The sequence below is a fragment of the Pollicipes pollicipes genome, unplaced genomic scaffold, assembly GCF_011947565.3.
Source record: "Pollicipes pollicipes isolate AB1234 unplaced genomic scaffold, Ppol_2.1 Scaffold_7262;HRSCAF=8765_pilon_pilon_pilon, whole genome shotgun sequence".
Taxonomy (NCBI): Eukaryota; Metazoa; Arthropoda; class Thecostraca; order Pollicipedomorpha; family Pollicipedidae; genus Pollicipes; species Pollicipes pollicipes.
In genome coordinates this window covers 8,225,776-8,240,119 of record NW_023597055.1, presented here as the reverse complement: position 1 = coordinate 8,240,119, position 14,344 = coordinate 8,225,776, and the positions used below count along the sequence as shown (strand labels likewise).

At 48.3% G+C, this 14,344-nt stretch overlaps 1 protein-coding gene across 1 annotated transcript; it reads right to left on the bottom strand.

The window, feature by feature from the left end:
• Positions 1-782: 782 nt before the first annotated feature.
• On the bottom strand, positions 783-5,154 carry LOC119114195 (putative sodium-coupled neutral amino acid transporter 10). Its single transcript, XM_037238397.1, has 6 exons — positions 5,031-5,154; positions 3,455-3,632; positions 2,966-3,083; positions 2,016-2,189; positions 1,547-1,653; positions 783-908 (listed from the first exon to the last, which is right to left on the bottom strand). The coding sequence occupies exons 2-6, from the start codon at positions 3,542-3,544 to the stop codon at positions 783-785; spliced, it is 615 nt and encodes a 204-aa protein (XP_037094292.1). The 5' UTR covers positions 3,545-3,632; positions 5,031-5,154.
• Positions 5,155-14,344: the final 9,190 nt, after the last annotated feature.

Here is a 14,344-nt window from a genome sequence, read left to right as displayed (position 1 = left end):
CTGTTCTGTCCTCTCCTGTCCTGTCCTGCCCTGTCCTGTCCTGTCCTGTCCTGTCCTGTCCTGTCCTGTCCTGTCCTGTCCTGCCCTGGCTGCACTCTGCCTGTGCTCTGACTGTGCTCTGACTGTGCCCTGACTGTGCTCTGACTGTGTTCTGACTGTGTTCTGGGTGCTCTGACTGCACCCCGACTATGCTCTGACTGTGCTCTGACTGTCCTATGGCGGCCGACCGGAGTCCCAGCCGCGGCCCGAGGCGGCGTCACGACCGGTGGAACACCGCGCAGTGCGGAGACGCCACGCGCGCCGCGGCTCGCTCTCTTTCGCGACACGCGCGGCCGCCTCGGTGCCCCCCTCTCCCCCGAGGCGCTGAACGGGCAGAACTGCCACTACTACTCGCATTCATGTGGCGGCACAGCTGGCAGTGTCTGTATCGATATGTGACGGACGCCGGTGGACTGAGCAGCCCAACCCGTTCTTTCTGCTCTGTGATGCACGCTTTGCGTGGTTTGCGGCACGCGCCGAGCGCCGGGGCGGTGCCGGCCCGGCTCGCGAGGCCGGGACCCGAACGGCCGCGCTTCGGGCCGCTGCCGCCGCCGCCGCCGCCGACCTCGGGGTGTGGCCGTCGCGGCCCGGCGACGACAGCGCCATCTGCGCCACTGGCGGCGCCACCGGCGCGGCGGACCTGCGGCCGCGAGCGCAGCACGGCAGACGAGGAGAGGAGGACGACAGAGAGCAAGAGTCAGAGAGAGAGATAGAGCGAAGAGAGAGCCAAGAGGGCGCGGTACTCACGTTTGGCAGGCAAGGGCGAGGCTCATGATGGGCAGCGCCTGCAGGACGCCGGACGGCCGCCAGAGCACCACCTCCGCTTGCCAGGCGCCACTGATGATGTGACGCCACGAGTCCGACACGATCTGGGCGCAGGTCAGAGGTCAGGGTTCAGGCCAGGGGTCATGTCAGGGGTCAGGTCAGGGGTCAGATCAGGGGTCAGATCAGGGTCAGGCCAGGGTCAGGCCGGGATCAGGCCAGGGTCAGGCCAGAGTCAGGCCAGGGGTCAGGTCAGGGATCAGGGATCAGATTGGGGATTAGATCAGTGATCACATCGAGGGCCACGTCAGGGATCAGATCAGGGATCAGGTCAGGGGCCAAGTCATCCCCTACCAGGCACCGCGCGACAGCGACATGATCCGTGCGGACAGGGACCAAAGACTATGTCAGAGAAGAAACACCACGTTGTTATGAAATGACGATATCCACAGAAAGTTTCGATGTAACCAGAAAGCAACACGGATATGGGAGAAAATTACTCACGTGACTTGATTACAATGACCTTGATAATTTTCATGCTCTTTCTCAAATGTGCGTACACAAAATGTGACGCCGCCTCTAATGCATGGTGGCATATCGTTAACAATAAAGCACCGCCAGACATCATACCAACGCCATGATCTGAACCACCTGACTCAACAAAAATACAGCACGCAAAACGCCACAGCGCTCCACTTGAGTGATTTATGCAATAGGTAAAGCCAAGCGACACCTGGTGACCGACCTTTAATACCAGGAGTACGTAAAATGTGATGGAGATGGCGCTGATGCTGGCCAAGCTGTCCGTATTCCTTAGCAGACTGAGCGGCAGAACTATCAAGAAGCACAGCCCTGCAAAACGGGCGAGTGGACGGCGATCAGAACTGCGTGCGCTGCGCGACAGTCACGACACCGATCACATCTCAAAAACGGGGACGACAATGACGCAGCATCAAACTGTACTGCGCTCCCGCTCCCAGTCACTTCCATCACCAGAAATGACAAATGGCGTAGGTCCAAACACACTGCCACTCAAAGCGAAGCAGACTGCGCTGAATGCAGTTTCACGGTTCAGAATAAACCGAAACTTAAACGCAGCCTGACGGATTTCGGTGTCCGGACATCGAGCAGAAACAGCACGAACCGTTCAATTATCCAGATCGAGTTATCCGCCATCCACCATTATCCGCCATCACCTCTGCGCCACAGCTTACCGCAGAGAAAGACGGCCCTGAAGCGGCTCGTGTACTCGATGTCTAGGATTTGAGCCAGAATCTTGGGCCCCAAGTCGCCGGCGATGACGAAGAAGGAGACGCAGATGCCGAACAGAAATCCGATCTGGATCACCTCGATCGCAAACTTGCCCATCGGGCCGAAAATGTGGAACGCTGCGAAAACGACGCACTGGGTTACAACTGACGGTGAGTCACCACCGACAGCAGAATGTTTCCATCGAAACGTACGGTCTTTGTTTTGCGTTTCCAGTTGCCTCACGTTCACGCACTGGTGTGGTTACTACCGCGAACATCGCACTGCGTGACGTCTGTGGAACAACGGCATGACATGCGAGGGAAGCGACATGGCGCGGGACTGAAGGATTCATCGGCAGGCTTGGGGGCTTATCACCGTCAAAACGCACTGGCCGCCATAGGCAGCTACCAGCGGGCACCCGCTGGGCTCGACGCGCCGGACAACATGGACAACGATGAAAGGCACCATGATGGAAAATGATGAAAGGCACCATGATGGACAGTGATGAAAGGCACCATGATGGGCAATGATGAAAGGCACCATGGTGGACAGTGATGAAAGGCACCATGATGAGCAATGATGAAAGGCACCATAATGGATGATGATGAAAGGCACCATGATGGACAGCGATGAAAGGCACCATGATGGACAATAATGAAAGGCACCATGATGGACAATGATGAAAGGCAACATGATGGACAATGATGAAAGGCAACATGATGGACAATGATGAAAGGCAACATGATGGACAATGATGAAAGGCAATATGATGGACAATGATGAAAGGCAACATGATGGACAATGATGAAAGGCAACATGATGGACAATGATGAAAGGCACCATGATGGACAATGATGAAAGGCACCATGACGGACAACGGTGAAAGGCACCACCACACCGCAGTCGCAAGCACCTAAGAACTCGTAGCTGCGCCGCTTGGTGCTGATGGCCGACTTGATGAGGAAGTGGCAGTTGAGCCTGTTGATGTAGCCACTCAGGATCAGCAGCAGTATGCCCAGAACCAACCCGCACTGCCAAATACAGAGAACCTCGATTACGGGGACAGTCCAACTCTGCGCACCGTCGCATCACCCTCGTGCTTCACTTGAGGTACAGCTTTTGTTATGATAAAGCATCTTGTGATGCAGTGCTAAGACTTCTCATCGCAACGTTGCATTCATTCTGCGCAGCATGTTAAGCCTCATTGAGAATTTCCCTGAATATCCTGTAGATAATAGCTAATCCCAGATTCTCACTAGATGTTAAAGACCATTGAATGTCTTGTCCTTTGAGAATTTCCCCACGCGCGTCTGAGAGAAATGCACACTGCTGACGACAGGTGACAGGCTGAGCATGCAATGGCCACAGTAACAAGTGCTGAGGGGCCTACGAGATGCGTTACCTGCTTGAAGCAGTATGGCATGGCCAGAATGGACACGCCGATGATGGAGTTGCCCAGCGTCAGGATCTGCTTCATGTTCCCCTCCGACATGGTGGCAAGGTAGTGGTGGACAAGTTCTAGCTTTGGTCAGCTCCTGCTATACGTGATCTGTAGAGCTGACTGGTGAATTGCACCAAGCCTGCAGCAGATCATGCTATACATCACACAGGTGTTCATCCATCATCAGCTGTTTTACTGCTTGTCCCTCCTTTCCCCCCGCCCCACCCCCATGTCTATCTGCATTTGTGGAGGTAGTACAGATGTTCACCTTAGAAATTCACACCTCTGACCAGGCCACTAGGAACAAATTGAGACAGTACATGGATTTTTGCTCTGCAGCTTCTCAATGTCACGCTGTTGCCTGATGCTGTCCCACAGCATGCTGTCTGCCTTGCACAACAACTGCCTGTCAGGCAGATAGGATGTGTATGTTGTGAATGAAGACAACCTTTCATGGGCTGGGGTGATGACCAACTGGCCAGTGGTGCAGTGGCGGACACAGTGATGGACTGTTAAGATGGAATACCAAGAGATTAGCTGTCAGGCTGACAGACCAAACAATAGGCCATAAATGCTAGATAACTAACTGAGGCAGCTGGGCAGAGGACAAATCACTTTTTGGATTCAGTTCCATATCCAATCAACTGATGCATGATCTGTTAGCCTAATTGATCAGCTGTCACCAGCACCTTGAACATCACAGTGTACAGCCCTGCAGCATAGGAGGACACCAAAGGTCCTCATTTTATAACATACATGCAGTGATAAAGACAAAAAGAGGTTAGTGGTAGAAAGCTCAGACAGCTATGCCATGATATTTGCCATGTGCACTATTTGTAGGCTTCTGTGATGAAATGCTGCTATCACTGTTATCACTATCACAAGCTGCTATCACTCACACCTTGGTAAAAAGCATTGTTTACCTGACCATTCTTGAATTCAAGCACAACCTCTGTCCAGACAAGATGGTAAATTACTCAGTCTGTTCGGTGTAGTTGCAAGGTACAAAACACATACAAAAAAGCAATATTATTGGCTTCATCTTTAAAAAAAGAAGAGAGAGAGAAAGGAGAGAAGGATTTATAAATTGGCTATAGCCCATTGTGAAAACATAAGTGATAAATTCCAAGCTACAGTTTTGACTATAAATTAGTCAAAATGAGGTTTTTAAATCAGTGCCATAACACAGATAACTAAGTTACCAGGGATTCTGCAGGGAAAAATTGCCAGTCATTATAATAATTCACTGCATATCTAAACAAGGCTAGAAATGCTAGAAAGTGTTCAAACATGCAAACAATTTCAAGCATACCCTTGTCCCTCACTTTTTGAATTAAGTGTGTCTTTACATCATTTTAACTATAAGAAGTTTTGGAACAAGAGCTATATGCATCAAAATCTAAAACATGTTAAGGCTCAGAACAGCATACAATGTATCTATTACATTTCAGACGCGTAAGGAAAACAGGCGGTATGAAACTAGACCTAGCAACATGCTGGGAATAGTTACCATCACATCCCACCCATGCGCACACACCTTAGATAAAATGGACGTCTTGAATCTCGTACACCGGGGTGAGGAGAATATATTATCCCTAACGAGCAATTTGTTCACATAAACATATCGCATCACCACACACAACACGTCACGTCACACTGCTTCAAGCCGCGATACAATATTTTGTTTGGATTTTGAGGTACGTCTAGTCTGCGTTATTTCTGCCTACACACAGGTGGCTGCATCAGCTGATACAAAGTAGTGCTAATATGCAGCAAATTTATAAATCCTACGACTTGTCTAACGCAAGTTCGTGACCACGTGCATAGGTGTAATAATAAAATCGCACAAAAAAGTATCCCCAGAAATCCCCAAAGAAGCAATTTTTCTTCTCAAGGTTACCCCTAGTTTGCATTTGTTTTATGCTTTTTGCATTCTGAAGACTGTGTTAGCACTGCGGATCCAACGAAAATTGCCCTTATCACGTCAGGCGGTCCCTTGAAAGCATCGTTCGGACCGCGTAAATTTCATGACATTTACCCAATATTATGGACAGCCCTCACGTAACGATACGCAAATATCGTTCAACTTTTTGAAAAGGCTCGCACACATTACAGGCACGTTGGAACATGGAGTCATTCCACAACAAATCGACCTCGGATGCGTTGTTTTTCAGAGTGCAGCCCTTTCGAATTTGCCAAAGCACGTCTATGAAGAAAGTTTTGACTGAAACACGATTCTGTAGGTTTTAGAGCTGTAGTGAAAGCATGAAAAAAACATTTTACTACCTAAGGCCTTATTTATCTCAATAGAGCCTCACTTGACGGAGGGCCTCTGAAAGCAAACGAGAACGATGAATGTCAGCAGCCATATCACAAAATCATTGCACTCTCCCCCGCCCATCAGTTTACATCACATGACAACAGAAAGACCTGAACACTCCTACTTGCGCTTTGACCCTGCGCCGCGATTAGAGGTGGAAGGCTCCGGCAACTGAGTGCATTACGCAGCCACTCGAGCGTTACCCACACTATACACGTTCTTAGCCGCGCAATGACCATTTGCAGACCATTTTTATGACGTAGTCCCGGAAACGCTCAGGCGCGCTCGTTCTACGAGAGGAGCGTCGCAATTGACTCGCCGAAACAGACTCGGACGGAGACGCCTTGTTCTTTAAAACAGCTGTGTCTGTGTCTGAAGGCCCTGGCACCGGCGAACATGGGGGTTGTGGTGAAAGCATCCCTATCATATGATCGGGCATAGAGGGGGCACCAGCAGGAGGAGCATTCAGCGCAGATGGCACCTCTGAGAGTGAGGTCTGAGAGTCTCCAGGAACAGCTGAATGATGCGCGGCCGAGCAGGCGACCCCGTGAGGGGCTGGATGGCTGAGCGAGACGGTGGCTGCAAGACCGTCAGCTAGACGAACATGAGCGCACTCAGGATTTGCCTCCAACAACTCGACCTCATGAACGGGAGGTTTGTACTTACTACTGCGCACATGTCTCCTCATGAGAACTCTGCCTGGGGTAGCTAGCCATGTCGCCACGGAATGACCACCGGTCGAGCGACGCCGACACTGAAAAAGGCGTTCATGCGACGTGACATTGGTGGCCGCACACAAAACGCCACGGATGGAATGGGGGCACCTGGAACGACCTCTCCCCGCAGCGAAGTTTTTAGGCCGCGCGACCGCAACGCCAGACATACAGCCCTCCAGATAGTACCGTTGTACCGCTCTACTTGGCTGTTCCCTCGAGAATTAAAAGCTGCCGTGCGGCTGCACGCTATTCCGCGACTGTGGAGAGAAACTGACTCAGCTCCGCCGGCCTGAAGGCCGAGCCACGGTCGGAATGCACGTAGGCAGGCATGCCGAATATGGTGAAGAGGCGGCACGAGTAGTCAATAACAGTGGCAGACGTCAGAACGGCGCACGGAAAGGCGAAAGGAGACCTTGAAAACCCGTATACAATAACGAACGTGTATCGATTTCGAGACGACGTGGGCAGCGGTCCGTGGAAATTGTTGTTCAGTCTTTCGAAAGGCTGGGCGGCCTTGATAAGCGTCCCTTGGTGAAGTACATGGAGCTGAGTTTTCATCTCTGTACGCACAGGACGCAAAACAGACATGTTATTTACGTCGCTTAGGGAGAATGGCAAGTTTCTGCACCGCACGAAGTGTGACATCCGGATGATGCCGAGGTGCCAGAGCGATGCGTATAGGTCTGTGAGGGTGGTCCCATTGACAGCGGCACAGGAGCTTCGAGAGAACTGTGCCTTCTAGCGAGAGAAGGCATCTGCTGCAGCATTCTCTGAGATGTCGTACAAAAAACAGGGAGCTCAATACGCCAACGCGTGATCTTGTCTTTTGTTTTATCTCTCCAGGTTGTTTCGCGTGTACTACGGTGTACTCATGGGTGTAGGAACAGGGTATCGGGGGGGGGGGGGGGGGGGGCATGGCCCTCCCCCCACTTTTCAAGGTGGGAGGCCAACAGTGCTAACTGCCCCCCCCCCCCCCCGCTTTTCAGATTAAAGTTGCTGCTTTTGCACCACATTAAACATGCGTGCCGATTCACATAGTTCACCAGCCATCTTCCTCAAGATGCGTCATCTTTTTCGTTTGCTTATTGGCAGTCGGTTAACGTCACAGCCGCAGTACTGATACCGCGCGGCCAATAGAGACTGCCACGCCGGGCGTCGAGACTGTTGTTGCTACTACTTGCGAGCGCGCGTTTTCGAAACCATGTCACGTAGTTGCTTTGCCGTTAATCAGTTCCGACTGAATCTTGAACATTTTAAGACGAACATGAATTAGTCATGTTAATAAAATTTGGGACTCCATTTCATCTACAATCTACGTTCAGGGAGTTTTCAATACCTCTGAAGAACACGGAAAACACGAAACTGGAGTCCATATGATAATTATTGGACCACCTGCGGCGACTAGGGATCTTGTTGCATCGATGAAGGTTCCTGTGCTGATCCGGAACAAACTGCGCGGGTCAGAAGGCCTACCGTGTCTGGGAGGGGAACAATGTGATATGATATATAATTCTAATGAAGACCGGATCGACCAGGAGAACCCATCCTGTGTCGCCAGAATAACAGCCAGGAGACACTTCACGATGGGACGGAATGGCCCTTCAGCCTTTGACCAGAACCGGTAATGTGCCCCTGGTGTTCCGCTCAAGGGGTCCCTTGCCCGGAAGGAAATAGGGGGTCACATTATTGTTGAGTAGGGTGGGTCGAAATGAATTAAAACAACGAACAAGGTCATCCCATGTCTGCCTGAGAACGCTCATTTTTCGGAACAGATTACTTGAAAATTTCATCAAAAGGTTTGAACATGCCCGCCCGCAACCTCGGGAGGAGGGACAACGATGGCCTGGGTTGAAGCTTCCGTAAAACCGAACGGCGCCGGCCACTGCAAGTGCCACCAGACTTGCAGTGTTACAGGAAGGCGGAGTAACACGGCGGGCGCCGTGTTACTCCGCCTTCTGGGCGGATTAACTGTTACGGCAAGACGAAAAATTTAGATTCTTCTTTTACTCTTCCGGGTCCACCACCAGATTCCAGCACCACTTCGCGGTGCTGTAAGGGCCAATCCGTTATTATCATCAGTCTTAGAAAAGCACACGTGAAATATGCTCCCAGACTGCCTTTTAGATGTGAGATTTGATGTCCTGAAGCGTTCAAAGGTACCTCTTTCCGAGGCGCTATCATTTTCGTCCATCTGTTGGCCAGAGCTCAGTATTAACTGCTGGTCCAATCCCGCGTGGCCTACGGAGACTGCAACGCCTGGCGTCAAGGTTTTTGTTACTAACGTTTACTAGCGCGCATGCTCAAAATTACGTCACATAATTTGTGTTACTAAACTAACCGATTTAAATGTTCGAAGGTAGTTGTTTCAAAAGCGTCATCATTTTCGTCCACCGGTGGGCCACAGAAAAAAAATAGTCACTGGGCTGACGCGCCGCGGACTATGGAGACTGCAACGCCTAGTGTCGAGGTTTTTGTTGCTGAGATTTGCGAGCGCGCATGTTAAAAACCACGTTAGATAGCTTGCATTTCTAATCGGATCTGACTGAATGTTAGATATTTCCAGACAAACACGGCTTGGCCATGTTAATGTACATTGTTGACAACTCGGTCTACAATCAAATTTTCATTTTCAAATTTCGATCAAACACGTCCATCTTCAATCTACCTTCGCGATATATTTTATGTCTGAAGAATCGTGGAATTTCGGCTCCCCAGGAAAAACAATTTGAAATGGAAAAATAATCTTATAAAGCTGGACAGCCTTATTTGCCGAATAGTATAGATTAGTCGAACAGGCAAGATTATGCACTACTGAGAAATAGCTCTAGATGCATATCTAGCGTAGCAGCCATGACATTTGAATAAAGAGCGATAACAGCCTCTATCTCTACCCTCTCCCCCTCCCCCGGTCATCAGGCTTGCTTTCCAGAAAAGGTTATTGAAGTATGCCCCTCCAATTTTTGAACACTACGCCTGTGAAACAAGGTCAAACAAAGGTCAACAAGGCCTCTGAGTGTACTGATAAGAAACTAGGAGCACATGAATGTGCCCTATGACGTCACGAATCCTATTTTCAGCTTACTCTCGCAAAAACGGTTTGCGTTGTGTAAAGTTTGGGAAAGTGACTCGGAGCGCTAAATGTCTATATTTTTCTGAAACGTGAGTGTAAACATAACATCCAAGGTCAATTGGGCGCATCTAGTGACCTAGTTTGTTCTTAAGTGTCATGTTATGGAAACATAGTACCTACGATTTGTTTAGATATGCAATTGAGCTCCAACCTATTCCTGTCCAAACTAAGTAAGAAATCGATGGAACACGTAATGAGCCGGTCGGTCAGTATGGAGCAACCGGGAGCGGTCGGCTCACTCCATCGGGAATCGTGGCTATGACCTCGAAACCGACCGGGTCTCCGAAACAACGCATGAATGAAGGCTGTATTTTGATCGACCCCATGTCCCTGTTATCCATCGCGAGTTACAGAGATAGGGAGCCAAGCTGTATTTCAGCGTTATGATGAGCAGCCAAATACTATCAGCTCAAATATCGTCGCTTATAAGATGCTATGTTACTGATCGTTTTTTATGTCGGTTGGTGCAAATACAAAAAAGGTAACTCAAGCAGATTCGGGTGATGGGTCGCTTGCTCAGCACGGTCGGTAAATTTTGTGCAGCTTAGTCGTTACAAATCAAGTCTAGTTCAAATGCTGGGGTATCAGTCCTTGACAAAAGGCTACGTGAAAGGGCAACAACAATACAGTTCTCACGAGAGCCAAACATCTAAAAAGTGTTTTGCTGGGATGCACGGTGCTGGGTCGTTTTGTCGCTCAGAGGCAAGGCCTGTTGTCATTTGACGTAGACTGTATGAGTCACTCCACGGTCTACCTACAATCATTTACAAGCCTTTAGTTTCGTTTTTTAGTGTTAAAGCGTCAAAATTGGCGTTCAATGACGACAGCCGTCCATGGATTACCGTTTCATAAAAACTTGAAGGTCAGACTTTCACATGCGGCCAGTAAAACAATTATCATGACCGATGTCATTGCTGCTTTGTCTGCCACGTACCGTTGGTCGATAAGAAATGGACAAACAACCAAGGTCCTGCAAAAATTATTGCGGCCACGGTACGGTATGATCTTCACCTTATGCCCCGCCGTCCTCAAGGCCGTTAGCCGAAGTGAACTAAATACTTCATCAGCCCGGTACCTCTGTTTTGCATGAGGTGTGGAAAAAGCCTGGTACAATGATGGTCGGTGGACCTGAGGGTTTGACCAGTGCCGTGATAATGGGCTTCAGCGGACCGAAATCACTTGCCACGCACAGCGCTAATGCTAAAAGCGTACTATGACATATGATACAAGACGCGGCCCGGCGTCTGCTAATATTGAAATAAAACACGTATACCTAAAGATAAGGTTGGCTTATAACTCAAGACTGTGTAAGAAAAATAGCTAACCAGCATATCATGTGTAGACACTAAGCGTTTTTAAAGAACTTTATGTAAGGCCGCCAGAATTGCGTCAACAAATCAAAATGAACAGAAATACAATCCATATTGTTGTTACATTACAGCGCCCCTATCGACTTTGACAACATAGGTGAGTACATACGCACTCTGATCAACAATCCATGTTTGCCACATGGTTCAAGAATCGTTTAAAAGGGGTTTGAAATGGACTGTTTCACATTTGTATGAGTTGGAATAAAAACAGATGTTCTAGACCGTTCCCTGAAGTCAACACTCATGCCGTTTTTGAAGCATCAAGTCCCTTCGCTTGTGAGCTAGGTGCATGCAGCATTGGGCAGAATATTTCACATCACCTAATTTGAAGTCACCCAGGGGTGTATGACGTAGAAGCGTCACAAGAATTCCGCCTCTTCGATGGTCATATTGTCTTCAACGTAAATAAAAATTCAACCATTGAGTAATTCGTGTTTGGAATACATCAGCACGAAACGTAGCATCAACGGACAACAGTAGGCTTTCCATTAGTTTGGCACCTTAATTGCGAGTTTCGAGCACTAAGCACACACACAAACTACGTTTGTTTTTTTGTGTTTTTTGGTTGGTTTTTGACATAAATTTGCGCAATGCCACTAGTGATGACGGAAATGAGGTTGGGAATCTAATAGATTAAGAATGGCGTCGTAGCCAAGAATGCGAATGCAAGAAAACATTTCAAAATAACTGTAAAATACACTAACACATCACGAGAAAGGGCCAATACACGCAGATATATGGGGTGAACACATGGTGAACATATGGGGTGAACACATGGTGATTTAAGGCGGGGACTGAGGAAACTGATGCCTATGGAGTTTCGTTTCACACCATACGCTTATTTCGACTTTGATAAACGCGGTTTAGCTATTGAACACCGACGATATCTCATGAAAAGGGCTATTTTCTGTACATCATTTTAAATGTTTACAAAAGCTGTCTAAGCTTCTTTAAAAGTTTCTACGGCCTGCAAGAGCGCATGTTCAAAACCATTTACGTAATTGTTCTCGCTCATCGATTCTGATATAAGGTAGGGCATTCCCACACGAACACCGGTTAATCATTTAAATGCAGATTTGAGGTCCCATTTCAATCTGTCATCCACGTTTACGGTATCGTCAATATCTCTGTGGAGCGCCCAAAATTGGCAAGGCCTCTGAATTTTACCGCCTTAGGAAGAGTCCGCTGAATTATTGCTCAACATATAGCGACCGTCGTTATTTGTCTGCCGTGATGGCAGTGACGGCAGATTAGTCTATGCAGTTATTTAACGTCCGTTCCTTCAGTTATTTGGCTTCAAAATACAAACAACAGACTAGCATCTTCCGGAAATGTATGTCGTGTCCTAAAAAGGGCCATATAAGTTTGTTCAATAATGTTTCGATAGGCTGTAGCGCGATAAAAAAATCCTACCACTTCCAGGCTGCGTCTTGATCAAGTTATTTTGTTACAAATTCATAAAGTTTGTACTGTAATTTTTATGACAATATATGTGATATCGACGGCCACTTTCTTACATCCGATCACTTTTTGATTCAAAACTCGAAAATGAGATCACCTGTAGTTCTGAGCCAGTCAAAGAGCAAAGTCATTAAAGGCCTGCAAAGTTATAACGGGCTTCCCTGACGCCGCTTACATTTCCGTGACAGTAATGCATGAAGCCATTAGATCTCACCTTACTGCCATTGGCCCAAGTTTTTCAACCGTGTTGTCTGCCACAGCCAGCTCTGTTTACCATTCCCGCCATGGTCAACGTACCGCACCATTCAAAAGCCTATGCGCGTTCACATCCTCATGCTATTTAGTGCCGTGTGTAGGCGTAGCAATCACGTGACTTACTCGCCGGTCGAGAGGCGTCTTGTTTGCAGGGCGATTCCAAAATCCTGGTAGCCTGCCCCGCCGTGGGATGCCAGAATCAGTTTTATGTCGATATAACAGATGTCGGAAAGTTTCTGTGACTGGGTGATTCATGAAACTGGCGTTCTCATCGATGCGCTTCCGATACATGTTGAATTATTACCCAATTCGCGGTTTAGCGCACGATGCAGGCCAAAATGTGCAGGGCGCTGGTCACGGTCGCTGCAACTGCAGCCCCCTTTACCTTGCAAGGTCGCTGACCGACAGCTTGTTTGTGTCGAGTCATGGCTATCAGCGAAGCCAGTTTCCGGGGTATCACTCAACCTGATGCGACGAAAGAGCGTTCGATGACGCCATATATCTCTGAGATAGCTTCTCAGACAATAAGCCAATTGCATTTGGAGGAAAGACTTATTCCATTGGCCTCAGGCCAGGTATAAGGAGAGACCAAGGTAATAGCAAACTAGTTTTGCACTGGAAAGTCTGACCTGATTTGTGGGCATTTTTTAAAAGTTCATCACCACAAAGATGTCAACGGGCATCTTATTTCGGCTGTAATGTAGTTCTACAACTTTATTTCCAATACAAAATTTTACAATATCGTATGTTGAAACGCTGTGATCATCTGTTGGTCAAAGCAGCGCCTTTTTGCTTAGATCAGGTAATCAGGCTACAAGCGGTTGCATGACGAGGTCTGAGGGCACTCCGGACACTGATCTGAGATCTGGTCTTGTGAAACTCACTTTACCTGAAAAACATGGCCTAGGGATATCAAAGTTGAAATCATGCGAGCTCACATGCAGACCTACCTACTCTGTGCATTACCTATCTCTAGCCTTCTCAGTTTTTGAAATCTTTGGGTGAGCAAATTGAGCTCTGCCCTCGTGCATCGCATTCAGCCAGTCACTCATGCACGTGTTAATGGACTCTGAAAAATTGGATGGACCGAGCTAGAATGGTTCAAACATTATTTAGGAAACTTGGGGTTCAGCCTTTCACCCTCCCAACTCTTACCTGACCCAAGCGAGGGCGGGTTTATCCGTCTTTTCGAGTGTTCAGAATAAACGCAAAACCTGAGTAGCCAAGACAGACGCCAAAGACCTCTTTGGCGGCGGTGCAATTTGACATTTTACTTCCTTGGAATGCATCACTTCACTGCAGACAGAACGCCTCAAAAGTAGGGTAACCATTACCATGCGTCCCAGGACAGATGAAAGGGCGCCTTACGCCCCATCTCTCGGATTTTAACGTAACTTAGTCATGCAGGTTCCCAATAGGAGACAACAGTGTCTGTGGCATTATCAAGTATCTCACCTTAAACTTGTCTGAATATTAGCCTCCGGTAGTTCATAGCGGCGTAGTGTGTGTTTTTGGTGGTGAAATAATCCACCGTGATCAACGAAAACTACGCTAATTCAATAACCACATTTGCATACGTACCTCTTTTAATGATAGCAT

Bases quoted from the DNA above. Each gene is read 5' to 3' on its own strand.
- LOC119114195 (XM_037238397.1), bottom strand. From the start codon at position 3,544: ATGTCGGAGGGGAACATGAAGCAGATCCTGACGCTGGGCAACTCCATC. The intron at 3,084-3,454 runs GTAACGCATCTC...TGTATTTGGCAG, and splicing joins TGCCATACTGCTTCAAGCAG to TGCGGGTTGGTTCTGGGCAT. The intron at 909-1,546 runs GTCGGTCACCAG...ACCTGCGCCCAG, and splicing joins ACGTACTCCTGGTATTAAAG to ATCGTGTCGGACTCGTGGCG.